Raw genomic sequence first — 18,321 nt, 5'->3', positions numbered from 1 at the left:
CCGGCCGCAGGGGGACGGGGGAGGCACCCTTGCGTCGATTGGAGCACCCGGCGGCGGGGCGGATCCCGAGCGCCGATTGGTCCGCGCTCTGGGCCTGGCGTGGCGACTGGACGCGGGCGCTGTCAGCCACGCTGGCGGGGCGGGGCTCCTGGGGGGCTCGGGCCCAGCTGCTGGCCGGGGGCAGCGGGCGAGCGCTCGGGCGGCGTCATGTCCTCCGAGGTGGCCGCGCGCCGCGACGCCAAGAAGCTGGTGCGCTCCCCCAGCGGCCTGCGCATGGTGCCTGAGCACCGCGCCTACGGCAGCCCCTTCGGCTTGGAGGAGCCGCCGTGGGTCCCGGACAAGGAGGTAGGTGGCGGCCGCCCGCCAGCCCCGGGACCCCGGCCGCTCCCCCGGCCCTCCTGGCGTCCGCGCCGGCTCCCCGGGCCCGCCCGGCCTTCCCGGGCGGAGCGCCCCGCCCTCGGCTCCCCGCGCCCCCGGCCCCGGCGGACCCCCGACTCCACCCCCGCCCGGGCGCGCCGCCTGGCCTCTTTCGCGGGGGCGCGGCCCCCGCCCCGACCTCCCTCCGTGATTGCGCCCGGGCCCTGCCGCCGTCGCCGTCGTCTGTGGAGCGGCCGCCCCCCGCGGTCGCGCTGCTGGGCTGGAACTTTTCTGACAGTTGCCGCCCCCTCCCCGCGCGGGGGCCTGGGGCGCCAGCGTTTGTCTGCGATCGGCGCTCGGGCAGGGCCCTCGCCGTGGGCTGCGGTGCTGGGGGGCACTGAGTGCGAGCGGGCGTCCGCAGGCGGGTTGTCTGCAGGGCGTCCTGCCTGGGGAGTCGCACCTGCCCCGGCAGGGCGGGGCGGGGCGGCACCTCTGCGCCCTTGTGTGCTGCGCTCAGGAGTTTGGACCGGATCCCGTAAGCCAGTGGCTCTCAGCTGTGCGAGGGCTGGCGGAGAAGCCTGGTGCGTTCCTGTCAATCTCGAGCGTCTCAGAGACGGGAAAAGACCACGCTTTGGGAACATGCTTTAAGTTACAGCCCCTCGCGCTCTAGCGGACCGCTTTTCCTCCCTGCCCCGGGAATCACGGTGGCAGGTTTTCCGCAGGGAAGGGTGGGGAGGTACGGGGGGATGCGCTCGGGTGTTTTCCAGGCACCGGAGCGCTCAGAAGCTAGGAGGGGCGGTTGGCCGGCGGGGAGGACGAGGGGAGGGTTCATTCCCTCCGCCCCCTGGTCACCGAGCCCCAGCCCGCGGTGCTCCAAGGCAGGGCGTTGGGCGTGGGCCGCGGGGGTCACTGGGCCGGGCTAGGCCCCGTCGTCTCCTCCTCTTGGGCTTCTTGTCGCCCCAGTTGTACTCTTTCTTTTCTGCGTTTGTTCTCCAGGTGCTTGTAGTCTCTGAACTCATGGAATGAACTTTTCATTACACGGTCTCCTTGGTTAGTGCTGTTGAAAGGCGGTTAAAGAGAGAAAAGGGTAACATCAGCGCTCTCGTTCTGTAGCCAGCGCGGGTCCCGGAGCTCGTTTAGCTGAATTGGTGAGGGAGTCTGGCAGGTGTCCCTACAACTCAGAGGGAAGTCACAGCAGCACCACCTGGCCTGGGAGGCGGCAGGTGAAGGGGCCGAGGTCCAGGCCGACTGAGGTCTCCACCGTGGGGGCGGAGCCAGGGCGCAGCCAGTCCTGGGGCTCACAGCATCTCCACCCCCTCAGCCCAGGCCTTTTCCCCGTGTTGTCCCCAGGGCCATTTTAGACATTTCTTCCCCCGACTGAGCCCCGTGAAATGCTCACAGTGTGTGAGTGGAAGCCGGCCTGGGCGCCCTCCTCTTTCACTCTTCCGTTTGCTCTGGGGCCCCTCCGTCCGTCTTCGGGGCCCTCTGTCCTTTCCTGAAATGACCGCCTCGCTCTTCCCCTGCCTCGGGTGTCCTCTCTGAGCAGTGGGGCGTCTGGGCCGGCCTGGTGGTCTGCGGGCTCTCGGGAGAGGCGGAGGGGTCAGGCAGAGGTGCTGTCCCCCGCGGCGCGCCCTCCCCAGGGGGAGTTTCTCGTGCTGGAAGGCTGGCGGAGTGCCCTCCAGAAACACACCCCAGTTTGCCGTCTCAGCAGCCAAAGAAGGCGGAGGGAGCTCTGAGGAGGGGGGAGGCCTCCCAGTGACCGTGGCCCGAGTTTGAGGAAGTGTGTGTTGACATGTACTGGGCAGGGGCCACGTCTGCAGTGACCAAGGGGAGTGTTCTAGAGGAGAGCTGACTCGGGTGGGGCAGCTCGGGCTGGGAGAGTCGGATGGAGTCTGGCTTCCATCTGATCTAGGGCGGCTCAAGGGGGAGGTGGGGGCTCCCCTGCTGCCCTCCCGGCTCAGCGGCGCTCAGCCTGCCCTGTGCTTCCAGGGCCACGATCCCGTGTGTGTGTGTGGTTTGGAGCAGGCAGGGGGAGGGTGTAGGCAGAGCTTGGCCCGGTGGTGGGGGGACATGCTCTCCTCCGCTTCATCCATGCCCACTTGGCTGTGCGTGGACGAGTGTCCGGTTGTGTCTGGAGCCGCCCTGCACCCATCACCCCTCGGGGGTCTGTTGACTGTTGAGTCGGTGCTTGGCCCTGTGCCACCCTGGTACCTTGGGCCCACGGCGACGTCCCTTATAGATGTTGGAAAACTTGGAGGTATGCATAATCTGTGACTCTTGGCTTCTCGGAGGGGTTCCTGCCCCCAGAAATAATGGACTTGCTTTTCTGTGTGCCTCCAAGAGCTTGTGAGGTTGGGGGGGCAGTGGTGGGACATGGGGGCGCAGCAGGAGGCCTGGGCCTCATGTGATTGCATCCCCGTGTCCCCCCGCGAGGAGAGTGTCCGGTGTGCAGCCATCGGAGACGGCCATGACCCACGCACACGCGCCCTTTCCTGCCGACCTGGGTGCCGGTGTAACCGCGGTGACGGTGGCTCCGGGCTATTGCTTTCATGTCAGTTCAGTTCAGTCGCTCAGTCATGTCTGACTCTGTGACCCCATGAACCGCAGCACGCCAGGCCTCCCTGTCCATCACCAGCTCCCAGAGTTTGCTCAAACTCATGTCCGTCAAGTCGGTGATGCCATCCAACCATCTCATCCTCTGTCGCCCCCTTCTCCTCCTGCCCTCAGTCTTTCCCAGCATCAGGGGCTTTTCCAATGACTCAGGTGTTCGCATCAGGTGGCCAAAGTATTGGAGTTTCAGCTTTAGCATCCATCCTTCCAGTGAATATTCAGGACTGATTTCCTTTAGGATGGACTGGTTGGTTGGATCTCCTTGCAGTATAAGGACTCTCAAGAGTCTTCTCCAATATCACAGTTCAAAAGCATCAATTCTTTGGTGCTCAGCTTTCTTTATGGTCCAACTCTCACATCCATACATGACTACTGGAAAAACCATAGCTGTGACTAAACGAACCTTTGTCAGCAAAGTACTGTCTCTGCTTTTTAATATTCTGTCTAGATTTGTCATAGCTTTTCTTCCAAGGAGTAAGCGTCTTTTAATTTCATGGCTGCAGTCACCATCGGCAGAGATTCTGGAGCCTGAGAAAGTAGCGTCTGTCATGTTTCCACTGATTCCCATCTATTTCCCATGAGGTGATGGGACCAGATGCCCTGATCTTAGTTTTTTGAATGTTGAGCTTTAAGCCAGCTTTTTCACTCTCCTCTTTCACTTTCATCAAGAGGCTCTTTAGTTCTTCTTTGCTTTCTCCCATAAGGATGGTGTCATCTGCATATCTGAGGTTATTGGTATTTCTGTTGGCAATCTTGATTCCAGCCTGTGCTTCATCCAACCTGGCGTTTCTCATAATGTACTCTGCATATAAGTTAAGTAAGCAGGGTGACAATATACAGCCTTGACGTACTCCTTTTCCTATTTGGAATCAGTCTGTTGTTCCACGTGCAGTTCTAACTGTTGCTTCCTGACCTGCATACAGATTTCTCAGGAGGCAGGTCAGGTGGTCTGCTATTCCAGATTCCAAATTCTCTTTCAGAATTTTCCATAGTTTGTTGTGATCCACATAGTCAAAGGCTTTGGCATAGTCAGTAAAGCAGAGTAGATGTTTTTCTGGAACTCTCTTGCTTTTTCTATGATCCAACAGATGTTGGCAGTTTGAGCCCTGGTTCCTCTGCCTTTTCTAAATCCATCTTGAACATCTGGAAATTCACAGTTCACGTACTGTTGAAGGTTGGCTTGGAGAATTTTGAGCATTTCTTGGCTAGCGTGTGAGATGAGTGCAGCTGTGCGGTGGTTTGAACAGATAGTAGTAGTCTTGACATCAGATGCTCTGCAGAGGCAAATGGGGGACACAGGTGTGTCAAACAAGAAGCAAAGGTGGACTTGGGCGGGGAGAGATTATGTTTCAGAGGGTCATTTTGGGGTGGTTCCGACCAAGGGATCTGCAAGCTGTTGGGGGCAGGTGGCAGGGGGCTTCTCCATGGGGGGCGCGGCCCCGGCTGTGAGGAGCGGGGTGGAAAGGGCAGGCGGGGGGCGGCTGGTGTGATCTGATAGCAGGACCGGCACATCACCCCTGGACTGTCTCAGGCTAAGAGGTGGGTCAGAGTTCAAGGGCCCGAAGGAAGGAGAGGTCAGTCAGGTCCGTGCGCACGTCGTTTCGGCCCCTGAGGGGACAAGCGGTCCGTGGGTCAGCCCCCTTCAGCCCACGTCCGGCTTGTGGAGGGTGCCTGGGGTGTCTGTGTGTCTCCTCCAGGGCACGTGAGGAGAGGGCTTTTCGCAGGATGCTTCCCGAGAACACTACCCGACGGGTCCCCGTCTCTAGCCTCCAGGATCCCAAGTGGGTCCCTCGTAGTGGGGCCCAGGGGCCCCGCAGGCCCGCCCGCTCACTCAGGAGCGCTGGGGGCGGCCCTGGCCATCCTGCGGGAGGTGCTGTCTGCACCCCGGGCTCTGCAGGAAAGGGGAGGCCCATCCTGGGAGGGACCCCGTCCTTCCCCTCCTTAGCCCCTGCCCCATGAACAGTGTTAGATTCACCTCGTCCCTGGGGCTGCTGTGGGTCTGCTCTTCAGATTCCCTGTGAGCTTGTTTTATTAATATTTCATTGCTTCCCTCAGTTAATTGAGTTAAATCTTTGACGTGGGTTCATTTTATATTTGTAGGAGTTACACTTTTACTCTCTAGAAAAGGTTGCTTTTCAACAAAGATGCGTTAATACATGTAACTTTGAAACTCACCTTTATGATTTACTTCTTTCTGAGGAACCTGAGAGACACTCTCAATGCCTGGTGTCTGGGAGGACAGCGTGGAGGCGGCGGTCCCTTGTGCTCCAGCCTCAGAGGGAGGGCGGGCGGCCGTCCGAAAGCTCCATTCTTTCTAAAGTCGCTTCTCTTTAAACATGCCTTTAGTCTCTCCAGTCTCTGTCTTCTGACTGTTGTACTTTGAAGGAGCTGCCCTGAGCATCCCCAGGGCTCCTGGGGCAGCTGGTCGGCAGAGACCGCCATCTCCGAGCAGGCCTCCAGGGCCTCTGCGCTGGGCTGCCGAGGGGTGGCCACAGTCCCCGAAGGCCTCTGCTGTTCCCACCCAGCTTCCCGCGGCCCTCTCTGGTCTCTTCATTTATGACTCCTTGTCCCCTCACTTACCCCCACGTCGTCGGGAGTCTCCTGCATCGGCAGGGTGGGCCCAGTCAGCTGCTGGCTTCCTGGAGCAGCGAGGGGACGGGTCGGGGCTGCCCGGCTCTGACCTCGGGCTGCGGGGGGAGCCGCCTGTGCCCCCCGCCCCCTCCCCGGCTCCCCGACCTCTCGTGGGGACCTGTGGAGACCCCCGTTACCTCCGGCTCCCTCCCCTCTCTGTGGGTAAGAGTCCCGAGGGGCCGCGCAGGGGCCCCGAGGTGGCTGGCGGCTCGTTGACCTGGTGGGGGGCGCAGCCCGGGGAGGATCCGGCAGTGGCCGCACGCCCAGGCACGTGTGTGTGTGTCTGTGTGCACACACGTGTGTGTTCTCGGCTCACCGCGTGCTGTGGGTCCTGCTTCTCCCCTGTGAGACCCCAGCCCCCGCCCGCCCTGGGGGCGCCGTGGGGACAAACCTGGGTGCCTGGGCCTCAGGGGCTGGCGTCTCTGGAACCTTGGGCCTCAGGCTCCTGGTTTCCGGACCCATCTCCCCGGATGGCGGTTCCGCACCCCGGGGCCGCTCCTCTGGGTCCAGTCAGCTGCTCAGGGCGCGGCGCTGGGCCCCGGGCTGGGCTGTCGTTTCCTTTTGGCGTAGCTGGTCCCTCAGACCAGGTGTGAATTCTTAACTCTCAGGTCTTCACCCGCTATTCTCATTTCTTTATTTAATTCTCTTTTCATGACAGATAGTTCTCTTGATAATTTTAAAAGCTTCTTTTCTCTTATATAATCCCTACGAAAATTACCTTGTTTAAAAATCTGTTTTCTGAATAACATCATTGATTTATTTAGATTAATACAAAATGTCTAGCTCACTAATATTTTTAAGGGAGTGTATTTTACCTTCTGTTGTGGTCTTAGTTTAGAGAGCTTGGTCTCTCAGTTGCTCAGATGTGAGCCTCTCGGAAAGGAGGGAGCAGGGTCAGCCACACCGGCGGGCGGACGTGTGAGGTCCCGGGAGGGTGTGGCACACGGAGGCCCTGCCCCGAGTGCCAAACAGGGAACGTTCCAGAAGTCACAGTGAGAGGCAGTGGCAGGGCTGGTGGGGGCAGCAGCACTGGGATTCGCCAGCTCGTGCCCGAGGCGGGCAGACCCTGCGGGTGATTCTGGAGCAGCAGACCCTGTGTCCTGGGGGGAAAGCTGCTGAAGAGCAAAGAGAAAACAAGACAACATCAGTCACAGGATCACATAAAGCTTAGACGCCTGCTCAGTGCGGGGCCGTGGCGGGTGGGGCGAGTGGCAGGGGGCATCTGCAGGCTGGAGAAGGGCGCTGGACTCGGCTTTAGACTGACTAGGAACGGTGGGCCCGGCCCTGCCCTGAGTTGGGCCTGGGGGGGCGTGGGGGGGTGTCAAGGTCAAGCCCTGTCTGGGGAGCAGGAGCAGAGCCCGCCTGGCTTCTGGCTGCCCCGAGTGAAGCCTGGCAGAGGGCGGCGGGGTCGGCCCTGCTGGCCAGGACGGACTGGGGGCGGGCGGGGTTAGGTGAAGGTCACACGGTCGGGGCGCCTGGCTCCCTGCCTGGTGGCGGCATTTCACTGTGTGAGCAGCTTTCCCACCGCGGAGGCCGGGCCTCGCCGCGTGGGGGCCAGCCCAGCCCCGCTGTCAGGTGACGGGTCTGAGCGCTTGTGTGGTTGTGGCTGGGTGACGACGTGGCTGTCCCCAGGCTGGGCCCTGGCCGGTCCCGGGAGCACTGTCCCCAGCCTCCCCTCCCGAGCCCCAGGCGGCCGGGCCTGGCACCACCTCCGACAACTGGCCGCGCGGCCTGACCCCCTGTACCTTGTCTCCTAGTGCCCGAGGTGCATGCAGTGTGACACCAAGTTTGACTTTCTCACCAGGAAGGTGAGCTGGGCGGGGCAGGAGGGCGGCCCAGGTGGGGTGTGGGGGCGGGGCTCTGGCCCCGGGAGACCCCGGGGCCCCTCGAGGCATCGTGGTGACCGCTGGTGGCCGCGGCCTGCGGGGTGCTCACGGCCCGTCCCGCGTCCCCAGCACCACTGCCGCCGGTGCGGGAAGTGCTTCTGCGACAAGTGCTGCGGCCAGAAGGTGGCGCTGCGGCGCATGTGCTTCGTGGACCCCGTGCGGCAGTGCGCCGGGTGCGCGCCGGTGTCGCGGCGCGAGGCCGACTTCTACGACCGGCAGCTCAAGCTGCTGCTGAGCGGTGAGCGCCAGGCGGACGGGGGTCAGTGGGTGGGCCTCCGTCGGGTGTGGCCCCAGCCGCCCCGGGGCGCCGGGCGGGCGGAGCCCCCAGGACCTGGCAGCCTGCTCCCCCACCCCTCCTGGCAGCAGCGGGCCGGGCGGCCCTGGGGGTCCCCTGGGGGCGGGTCGGCGCCCTGCGATCCGGGCCGGGGGAGCCCAGGCGGCGCCTCTGGCCTCCGGCATTGCACCCCGACCCCGTCACGCCCCCTTCTGTCCTCCGCGTGTGTCCTTGGCCTGGAGGGGGCGGCGCGGGGGGGCTGCCGCGTGCTCACGTCTGGTCCCTCCGCAGGAGCCACCTTCCTCGTGACTTTCGGAAACCCCGAGAAGCCGGACACGATGTTCTGCCGTCTTTCCAGCAACCAGAGGTGAGGGCGGGTGCTGCTCGCCTGGCGCTGGGCGCCTGGAGCCCCGAAGGGCCGGCCGTGGCACGGACGCCTCTGTCTGCCGCAGGTTCCTGCTTTTGGACGGGGACGGGGACGATCACCGCGAGGTGGAGGTGGCGCGCATCGCCGCCGTGCAGATGCTCACGGAGGGCCTCCCTCCCGGAGGTAGGCGCCGCGGGCCGGGGGGCTCCGCTCGCGGGCGTGTGAGGCGGAGAGGTTCCCTGGACGTGCGCTCCGCGCTCTTCCGTCCCGTCTCTCGCGGCTGGCATCACCCGGTTCCCCCGGGCCTGCGGCGGGGCCCCCAGCTCCGCCGCCCCCCAGGGTCTGCGGGGACGGCCCTCCTCGGGGAGCTCGGCCCGGCCCTCTCCCCTGAACCCCACTCCTGGGCCTCGGGTCCGAGCGCGGAGGCTGACCCGAGCCCTCTCTGATTTCTGACCGGCCTTGCTGTCCTCCTCTTCTGCCTGCCGTAAAGACGCGCCTTCTCACACCAGCCGGCCCGCCGCCGAAGGTCAGCGTGTCTGCGGGGCGGGTGGGGAGGGGGCTCCCGGTGAGACGCTCGGGCCTGAGGCGGCCAAACCAGCCTTGTGTCCCCTGGGCTCGGCTGTTCTCTCCTGAGGGGGAGCCCTGCTCGGCGGCCAGTGTCCGCCGGCCCCGGCCAGGGTTGTAATGGGAAGCGGGGGGCCGCCTGCCAACGCCCTGCAGTCGCTTCAGGGGGCCCGGCCCTTCCCCACGGCGGGCGGGGCTGGGGTGGGGGGCGGCGCCCCTTCAGAGAGCCCAGGCTGGGATAAACCTGCTGACAACAGCTGGGACCGTGGCTTGTGAAAGCCTTGGGGTCTTGGCACTTCCGGCTGGGTTCTGAGCTGCGGGGACTGGCGTCAGGTGGTTGTTGCAGGGTCACCCCCCAAAGACAGCCCTCCAGGAGCTTGTATCCTGGGGTGGCGTATGGTTCCTCCGCTTTGACCCTGGCGCTTGGCAGTGGGGTGGGTGTGAGGCCAGCGAGACAGGTGGGGTAGCCCGGGGCAGGGCCTGCTTCCACCACCTCGGTGGCCTTCCCAACGCCACTGTGCCTCTCGCAGGGTCTCAGCCATGGGGTGCTAAGTGTCTGACCCGGGCCCTTGCCCGCCCTGTGAGCTCAGGGTCGGCCACCAGGCAGCTGCCGCCATGACACAGGCCCCACCAAGAGGCCAGCTGTGAGGCCAGCACCAGGGTCGGGGAGGAAGCACCCGGGCCACTGCTTTGGGGAGGCCAGCACCCTGGTGCTCAAGGCCGCTCGGGGCATCCTTACCTTGTTCTCACTCCAGGAGGCAACGCAAGGGCCACAGGCATGACCCTGCAGTACACGGCCCCTGGGGCAGAGGGGGTGACGCAGCTGACGCTGATGGCCGGAGAGGACGCCGACGGCAGCAGGAGGCAGGCAACGGCGTGGCTGGCGGCCATGCACAAGGTACCTCCTGCTCCGCGCGCTCCCGCCTCCGCCCAGCCGAGGTGCCCCCACCCGCCTCAGCCAGGCACACACCTTTCTTTCTGGTCACCTGGTAGGCGGCCAAGCTCCTCTACGAGTCTCGGGACCAGTAACTCCACACAGGCTGGATGGTCCGCTTGGGGCAGCAGCACCTGCTCGCCCGGCGCACAGGCACGACTCACCCTACAGGTGTGGAGACGCAGCTCAAGCCCCGGAGCCTGCCTAGTGCAATACGTACGCAGTCGGCTAACGCTCGAGACCATTCGCGCTTTAGAACCTGTCTATCAATCACCCGTTGATACCTAACTGCGGGGGGAAGAGACGGAGCTACACTACTGCTAACACTCTCCACCATGTTCTGTGAGTGCCCACGTTCACTAGAAGGTTCTGGCCCCCTGATGTTCACTGGTGCTTCCAGACGTGATCCGGGCAGCAGTCACCTGGCCTCATCTGTACTGCTTCTCACACTGCCCGCTGAGCGTGTCACTAACCCAGGGCCATGAACAAACCTTTGACACGTCACTGGGGAAGGAGCATGCTTTATATTTTGTACTTTTCACTTACTGTTTCACTTTAAAATAACTGTACAGCAATGTGTATATAAAGCTTACAATTAAAACTTATTTTGAAAGTAAGGATCAGGCCTTGCCTCTCTGTGTCCAGACAACCCGAGCTTCCCGCTCAGCTCAGCTCCGGCTCCAGAACACAAGACTCGAAGCCGCCCGTGAGAGACAGCGGTTTATTGCGTGCATGTACACGGCCTCAGCGCAGGCTGCCCCGAGGGTGCTCATTTCTCGGGAGCATCGTGTACAATCAGTGTTTAAAGGATCTACACATGTCCATACGTAAATTACACACGAGACTCGTACATGGAAAATAAAGCTCAGGGCCTGGACTTTAATGAGAGAAAAAAACACTTCCAAAATGGTTCTGATAGTTTTGAGTGGTTTAGTCAAAAAATACTTTTGGTATATAAAAGCCTGTACGTACAGTTCAAACCTCAGGCAAGCGCCTCACCAAGTCTGGAACCGGGGCAGAGGGCCCGGGAGTCGGGGCCCTGCCCCGAGACGCACAGGCGTCCCCCATCCACCCGCCTGCCGCCCGGGCCGGCACCACGCTCGGGAGAGGCAAGGACATGGGGGCAGTGGGGGCTGCAGGATGGCGGCGCTGCAGTGAAACCTCTGACCAGGTGGTGTCCCTTGGTCCCAAGGTCCCTTGTGCCTGTGGCCTGTTGGTGACTTAGACCGAGGCCTGGAACGGGAAAGGAGCCCACACCTCAGACACCCCCGCTAGACAGGTTTCCACACAGGGCTCCTTTGGTGATGAATAAAAATGCACGCGAGGATGGACAAGGAGCCGGGTTTCTGACTTCCTGTGGACGGGAGGGAGGGGCTCCGGGGGGGGCACACCTCACAGCAGCGGTAGGCTCTCTTGGGGGGATGGGGCAATACCGGGGATGAGGGGGCCTTGGGGCCCACGTCCGTAAGAGCATCGTCTTCATTGGCAACCAATCAGGGGTCAATGACAGGGCTTCTTATTGGCAACAAGGGTGGTGGTTTAGAAAGCTGGGTATTTATTTGGATTTACAGTAATTGGCAAAATTCAGTCTCCTTGGAGGTGAAGGCCTCTCTCTCAGCTGAGGGCAGACCCTCACCCGGGGGTCCTCACACCGCGGACACGGTCTGCTGCAGGAGCCCCTGAAGCTGCGTCCAGCGTCCATTTCCAGGAGACGGCAGAGTCAGCCCGAGCCACTCCCCGCCGCTGGCGAGCCTGTGTGGTGCTGCAGGGGGAGCTCAGGCCAGTGTCCGCTGTCGGGGTTTGATCCGTGGATACAACTGGGAGGCAATGGACAGGACTTAGGACGAGGGGACAACTGCTGGGCAGGAGCCCTGTGCAGAAGCCAGGCTGACGCTCAGAGGCCGCCCTCCTATGGAGACCCCTCCCTAACGCCCAGAGGCCCCGTGCCTTTTTCTCTCGGCACTCAGGACCACCTGACGCCAGTACTGTCTGTAAGGCCCCCAGAGCTGCCTGGTAGGTGTCCAGTGACTGCGGGATGAGAGCAGCTGCCAGCCCACCGGGCGCGGAGCACGAGAGCAGAGGGAGGCCCAGGGCTTGAGGGGCCATCACTGCAGAGGGCGCAGCCCGCAGGCCCCGGGAGCAGGACACGCCGTGAGCAGCCCTCATCGAGGGGCTCCGGCCTCCCCACAGGCCTCCTCCAGGGCAGATTCCCCTGGCTCCCCGCGCCCCGGGGCTCCCAGGAAGCTTAGGGAAAGGCAGTCTTGCCGGCAGGGTCTGAGCCAGGCTGCGCCCCACGGGCGGTGGGAGGGGGCGCGGTCTTACCCCCAGCAGGTTCCTGGGCACGTAGCCCTCCCGGTCCCCGAGGCGGGCCCACCACCAGTGGGTCTCGACCTCGTCCTTGCGCCGCAGAATGGTGAGGGCGTCCCCTTCGTGGAAGGACAGCTCATCACTGTTCTGGGCCTCGTAGGCCCACAGAGCATACACCACGCCTTTGTTCATCACGCCCAGCTTCTCCTGCACGCCTGGGACAGGAGAGCCGACAGTCAGGTCTCGAGGGCGGGCTGCTGAGGGCCCCGCGCCCGGCCCAGAGACACGCCGCTGGCCTCGGGCAGCCCGCCGGGGCCGCAGTGGAGCGCTTAGAGGCTGGGCCAGCTGCCGCCCCCTGAATAACGCCACCAGTCTCTTCCATGTCCCAGCAAGAGGCCCGTGGCAGAAGTTTCATGCCCAGAAGCAAAGGTGCGTTCATGCTAAGTTGCTTCAGTCGTGTCTGACTCTGCAACCCTAAGTAACATAGCCCACCAGGCTCCTCTGTCCATGGGGTCCTCCAGGCAAGAATACTGGAGTGGGTCGCCGTGCCCTCCTCCAGGGAGAAGAAAAGGTGTTTCTTAGGGTGAAACTTACAACCCACAAGCCCATGACTGAAGACCCGTGTACGCTCTTGGGGGTGGGAAGTACGCTCCACCAGAGCGACAGGCGTCCCCCGCCCCCGCACAGCCTCTGTCCCGGGGGCTGGGCCTGGAGCCGCCCTTCCGGGTGTCACTGTCCCCAGGGTCCAAGGCAGGCCGGGCCCCAGGTGCTCCAGTTACGCGTGGTGGAGCCTGTGGCTGTTTAGCCCACAGGATCGACGCTCCAGCCCTGTTGAAAACGGCTCAATGCAGAGGAGCGCAGCCCTCACCCACAGGCCCCACAGAGACCACCCGGGACACGCGCCCTCAAGGCCTCGCTCTGGGCCGCTGCGCACCCAGGGCATCCTGGCTGCCCTGTCCCCCACCCCTCTGCCCAGAGAACAGCTGGCAGAGAGGGGAAGACTTTGTTTTGAGCAACTCGGCATGGAATCCTGACCATGAGGATGAAACAGGTCTTCAGGGATGAGCCCAAGGGCCGGGGTGACCTCTGTTCCCAGGAGACAGACTGGGCTTCCCCGCGGGTAAACTCAGGGCCTCTCTCGGCCCAGGCAACGGCAGGCGCGTGCCCACCACGGTCCAGGAAACGCGCCCAAGGTCCCGTGCCCAAGCCCCTACCGTATAGAAACTGGGAGCACTGGATGTAGCCCTCCTCCATTTCTTCACACTTGTCCGCGGCCGTCTCGACGTCGCTGATGGTGGAGGCGAAGATGGCGGCGCCGCTCTCCACCAGCTGCTTGCAGAGGTGGACGCTGTTGCAGGAGGCGGCGCAGTGCAGGGGCGTCCTGGGGAGCACAGCGAGGCCTCACACCCTGCCGGCAGCCCCCAGGGCGCCCGCTCACTGCCCAGCGAGCTGCTGTGTCGCTGCCTTTGCAGGGGCCTGACTTCTGCGCCCACTTTTAGGACGGACACATGGACAGTACATACACACACCCTGCCCCACACACACCACAACCACACATACTTCTGAAAAGGGCCTCAAAAGGCTGGGTGGTGAGCGGACCGAGAAGCAACCTGTAACTGGGTGTTTGTGGTGTGACATGAATGTGTCCTCACATTGTGGACGTGGCCCTCACAGCAGCTGTGATGGTAACGGCTGTAGGTTACAATTTAAAAAAACAGATGTTCAAAGGCAGCAGCGCAGACCGTGGCCTGAGGCTCACAGTCAACGGTGTGGGTCCCTCCACACAGGCTTTCTGGCCGCTTGAGAACAAATGGATCAGCAGAGGCTTAGCTTGCGTTCTGCGGTCAGCCGCGTGACGGGCGTGATCAGAGCGGAGCCTTTAACAAAAGCAGCGCGAGAGCCGAGGCCGGGAGGACGCGCAGCCCGGGCCATGGGCCGTCCCGTCTCCTTCCCCCTCTGCCCCCGCCCACCCCCGGGGCCTCACCAGCCATCGCTGTCGGCAGCGTTCACGTTGACCCCGAAGTCCAGCAGGAAGCGCGCGATGTGGTGGTGGCCGGCACAGACGGCGTTATGCAGGGGGGTGATGCCCTCGTCGTTCGGCTTGCTGGGGTCCTCCACCTGCCACACGGGGCGTGCGTGTGAGCCCCCCGGGCGCTGCCAGGGCCGCTGCCCCACACAGGCACACGCTCAGCTCACCTCGTAGATGACCCTCTGCACCAGGTCGAACTCCCCCTCCAGAGACGCGTCCAGGAGCAGCGCTAGCGGGTTGAAGCGGACCCGCAAGCCATGTCCCGTCCGCTCTGAGTTGGGCTTCTTCAGGTTGGTCCGCTTACTCTATGGGGAGGAAGCGTGCTTTGGATTTCAAAGCGACCCCACGCAAGCAGGCTGGGAGCGGAGGGGAGGAGGCGGGAGGGGGGGTCCTAGAGCCCGAGGCGGAGCCCTGCCTGCAGACGCCCCGAGTGAGAAGGGGGCACTGCAGACCAGCCTGCGCCTGGCTCCCAGGGGCGGCTCTGCAGGTGCTGGAGGGAGGGAGTGAGGGGAACCGCTGAGCTGAACTGCTGCTGCCCTGCCAAGGGGCGCAGGGCGAGGGGCTCCCACCTCCCTCTGCTCCTTCAGCACTGCTCTCCCCCAGCGCTGTTCAGAAGGTTCTCCCTCGCTGCCTGCCCTGATCCCAGCGGTACCCCCTCCTCAGGAACCCTCAGGCCCCCAGGACGAGGCTGGCTCCACTGCCCGCACCACCCGACCCAGGTGTGTCCTGGACAAACTCTGGCTGGCCGGCCAGGAAGCCGGTGCCCTGGTCTGGGGCGACACCCACCGTAGAGGCCGAGGACAGCGGCACGGCAAGTGGCGGGGGCACCAGTTCCTCCCCCGGAGAGGGGGCCTCGGCGCCAGGGCTCGGGGCCTGCCCAGTGGGCGGGGCCGGGGCCACGTTGTTGTTGTCGTCCTGGGCCGGCTGGGCCACCTGGTGGGTACTCGGGGAACAGAGCAGACCCTCGGGCTCGGGGGAGGGGAGCCGGTTGTCGTTGGCATCGGAGGCGGGGGCGGGCTGGGTGGGGAGCGGGGCCGTGGGCGGGGTGGGGCCAGCCTCGCCCAGGTTCCCGTTGGCAGTGGCGTTCCCATTGTCCACGTCAGCCAAGGAGCCCAAGAAGTCCTGCGAGGGGCTAGGCTGGTAGAAGGGGGCGCCCTCCATGCCGCCAGCCAGCGTGTTGAAGCGCTGGTACAGCAGCTTCTGGATGTTGGGCCCGCCGGGCCCCTCGGGCTCCGTGATGGAGCTGCGCTTCTTCAGGGGCCGCGGCGCGTTGGCCAGCTTCCTGCGCAGGGCCTCCAGGTCGGCGTCGCTCTGGTAGCGCAGCGGCGAGTGCACTATGGGCGTCAGCTTGGTGGGGCTGAGTGGCCGTGGCAGGCTCTCCACTGCGGCCCCGTCCCCAGGCGGCGCGGGGCTCTCGGGCTCCGGCTCCTTCTCGGCGCTCTCTGCGGGAGGCGGGGGCTGCAGGGCACCCGGGGCCGGCGAGCCGTGGAGGAAGGGCAGCGGGGACGGGGACGTGGAGCCAGACGGCAAAACCGGCTTCCCGTACACTGGGGAGACAAGCCCAGCACGCTCAGCGCCTGCCCACCAGAGGCCGACTGCGGGCGGCATCCCAGCAGGAAAGCCACGGGAACCCGCCAACTCCCCCCTGGGGAGGGAGACTCTCTACTTTATCAGTGTGTATGGAATCAGAAGGAAAGAAGAAAAAAGCTACAGACTGGCCTACCCACCCTCAACAGGCACTCGCTGTTTGCTGGCCAAGGAGAACCACGTGACCCTGGGACTGAGCCAAATGGCGAAGACCACAGGCCACTCAGGAAGGAAGGGCCCCCGATGGCCCTGGTGCGCCCTGCCCCCACAGGCCAGGGCTAGCATGTCCACCTGGGAACCCCTGGGCCCCTGTGGGTGCCTGGAGATTCTCAGACTAGATTCTGGAACCTGCAGTCCACACGGGAGAACTCTGAGGAGACCCCAGATGGCCCTGAGGCCCAGACCCTGCCACCCAGGAGGAACCGTCAGCCTCCGCACGTGGGGGCCGAGCTCTGCTCTCGCACCCGTCTCCCCAGGAGGCCCGGGCGGACTTCCCTTCACCCAGACCAGGGCTCTTCGTCCCGTGGGCTCTGCCAGAGGGTCCCAAAGCAGCAAAACCCTCCCCTCATATCACCCCCGGGGTCTGGCTCGGCAACTGCTAAGGGGCCAGGGGATCAGGTCCAAGCAGATCCCCACAACGCCAGCTCCCAGATAAGTCCTGCACAAGTCACTACAAAGCAGGAGAAAAAAAGCAAATTCTGAGATGTCAGCCTTCTACGGCCTGGATTTCCTGAGTAATGTGGGCAGGCGGGCACTCAGACGGGAAGTCAGGGAGCTGGGGTCTACCAGCAGAACCATTCTGTGTATGTCATGTTTATCCCCCTCTCACACAGACGCCCACAGCCACATGTCACCAAGAATCAAGTCTAACCCTTAACAGCCTATGACCTGGAACTCAGGGTACAGACTGGCATTTTCTGAAATAGGATTTCCCAGCCCCACGAGAAGGAGTACATGCCCACCATACCTGCTTTAACCGACTTATTCACGGTGCTGTGCGTTGCTGGCTGGTAATTCTTAGGTGGTGTGGCTTGCTGGAGGTACATGGAGTATATGGAACTTGAATTCACCGTCTGGGGTCCTTTCCTGGGGGACTGTGGCCTTGACCCTTTATCAGCCAGGAAGGGCCTAATGGCCACAGTCAATGGGAGTTCGGGTTTGCCATCTCCAGCTGGAAAGGCAGGCAGCCCTGCCGGCGGGTACGTGGGACTCGGGGGCACAGAAATCCTCTGCTGAATCTGCTGTGAGGAGCCCGGCTGGTGCGGGCCGCCCGCAGAGGGCAGCGGGCCGGGTTTCTGCCGAGTGGGAAGAGCTGCGCTGGGCCTGGGCAAGCTGCCCTCCTTCCTCCTCTCCAGGGAGTTGGTCGAGCCCGGGCCCACAGGGGCAGGACTTGGGTACGTCCCATAGCTCGGGGGTAGCGGCTTGCTGACACCAGGGAGGGGGGGTGGCACTTTACCGATCTCCACGCCCTAAATCAAGACGTTAGAGAGAAACACAAAGTCAGCTTGTGACAAGCTCAGCACGTTTTCACCCACGGTCAGAGGAGTACAAAGTAGGACTGTCCTCCTTCAAATGGGCCTGTCAGCAGGCAGGGGCACGCCGGGGGGGTCACACAGCAGGTGGACAATCCTGACCAACAGCCTCCCACGTGCGCCCAGCTCAGGTGCTCAGGGTCAATGAACTCCTTCGGACTTGGGTACAACATGGACACTAACAGGACTAATTTGCCTCCTGACACCTCCTACCCCTTAGACGAAGACGCAGGCTGAAGGGGGTGTGGTCAGCTACGGGCTTGTTTGTGTTCTGGACAAAGACGGATGGCCTACCAGCTTCTCTGGGGCACTCAGGGCCGACAGGGGCACAGGCTGGCTAGACACGGCCCCCTGCTTGAGCGGCCCCTCAGCACTCGCGTCCTTCCAGTCCATGCTGGCGATCTGCGGTGGTCTCACCGAAGAGCTAGAATTCTGTTTTAAGGTCGGCCAGTTTCCATCATTGGCTTGAAAAGAACACAGAATTTAAGTAAAATTTTTCTTGAAATTAGTTAAACCAACATAAGAATAACCCTCTGCCAGAAGCAAAAAAATCACCTCTAAGACCCCACACTCTGATGGAGCCACACGGGCAGCTGCAGGAAGACCGCCGAGGGCAGCCTCTGCCGAGGGGCCTCGCCAGCACCCACGTGGCCCTCACGTGTGCAGAGACTCATTGACCAAGCACACGGATGCTCCAACCCCGGCGAGGGGCCAGAGGGCTGGAGAAACATTCTCAGCTCCCATTGAAATACAGGTCAAATCCATTACATCAACACCAATGAGGAAAACAAGCGTTGGCACTTGGTTTTCAAACACTATTTACAAATACAATTACACACAGCAATAATAAAAGATTTATCTTTTGACTTTGTAACAGGTTTGACTTGTACTGCTTCCGGGATTAAAAGAAAAATTTGACTTTAGTCTGTTAGAAATTTCCATCCTCTGAAAATAATTCATGATCACAGGAGAGCAGTACCGTTCCCAGTGATTGGAGTAGCAGGCCATCAATCTGCTGCAGTGATGAGAAAGCCAGTCAACCCAGGTTTTCAGGAAAGCCACTGAAAAGGCACACCTTCTAACAGCGTTTTCCAAACTGAGAAAGGGTGCAGCAGCGTCCCCTGGGGGCACAGGCTGGCTCTCAGGGAGTGAGGGTCAGGTCTCTGCAGTGGCAGGGGCTGGACTGGAGGGGAGAAGGGACGCCCGGGGCACTGTCCCGACCCTCCCGCCCCTGCCAGCATGG

The 18,321-nt window shown here is 62.8% G+C and overlaps 2 protein-coding genes across 30 annotated transcripts in view; one reads left to right on the top strand and one right to left on the bottom strand.

Moving 5' to 3' along the window:
- Positions 1–150: 150 nt before the first annotated feature.
- ZFYVE21 (zinc finger FYVE-type containing 21) lies at positions 151–10,240 on the top strand. Of its 6 annotated transcripts, none has more exons than XM_081548573.1 (8): positions 151–345; positions 7,356–7,406; positions 7,554–7,722; positions 8,050–8,125; positions 8,211–8,308; positions 8,616–8,651; positions 9,445–9,587; positions 9,795–10,240. In XM_081548573.1, exons 1-8 carry the CDS (start codon positions 208–210, stop codon positions 9,909–9,911), a joined length of 828 nt encoding a protein of 275 aa, XP_081404699.1. In that variant the 5' UTR covers positions 151–207; the 3' UTR covers positions 9,912–10,240. The 6 variants fall into 6 exon arrangements, with proteins under 6 accessions (XP_081404699.1, XP_081404702.1, XP_081404701.1 ...); XM_081548576.1 differs by having other exon boundaries at positions 9,683–10,240; XM_081548575.1 differs by lacking the exon at positions 8,616–8,651.
- Positions 10,241–10,475: 235 nt separating this feature from the next.
- The window catches only part of PPP1R13B (protein phosphatase 1 regulatory subunit 13B), a 77,079-nt gene continuing 69,233 nt past the window's right edge, over positions 10,476–18,321 (bottom strand). For 18 of the 24 annotated variants that reach the window (XM_081548570.1, XM_081548555.1, XM_081548557.1 and 15 more), the window contains 8 exons: positions 17,373–17,542; positions 16,514–17,015; positions 14,746–15,506; positions 14,127–14,264; positions 13,915–14,048; positions 13,145–13,311; positions 11,946–12,145; positions 10,476–11,440 (listed from right to left, as the gene is read on the bottom strand). In XM_081548570.1, the coding sequence (XP_081404696.1) occupies positions 11,399–11,440; positions 11,946–12,145; positions 13,145–13,311; positions 13,915–14,048; positions 14,127–14,264; positions 14,746–15,506; positions 16,514–17,015; positions 17,373–17,542 (2,114 nt within the window). In that variant the 3' untranslated portion in view covers positions 10,476–11,398. Of the gene's footprint in view, positions 11,441–11,945; positions 12,146–13,144; positions 13,312–13,914; positions 14,049–14,126; positions 14,265–14,739; positions 15,507–16,513; positions 17,016–17,372; positions 17,543–18,321 lie in introns of all 24 variants that reach the window. The other 6 variants (XR_014070870.1, XR_014070873.1, XR_014070872.1 and 3 more) reach the window with 2 other exon arrangements.

Source organism: Giraffa tippelskirchi, chromosome 12, assembly GCF_054371585.1.
Source record: "Giraffa tippelskirchi isolate mGirTip1 chromosome 12, T2T-mGirTip1v1.2.pri, whole genome shotgun sequence".
Taxonomy (NCBI): Eukaryota; Metazoa; Chordata; class Mammalia; order Artiodactyla; family Giraffidae; genus Giraffa; species Giraffa tippelskirchi.
Note: the sequence above shows the minus strand (reverse complement) of the source record. Positions and strands in the feature narration are given on the sequence as shown.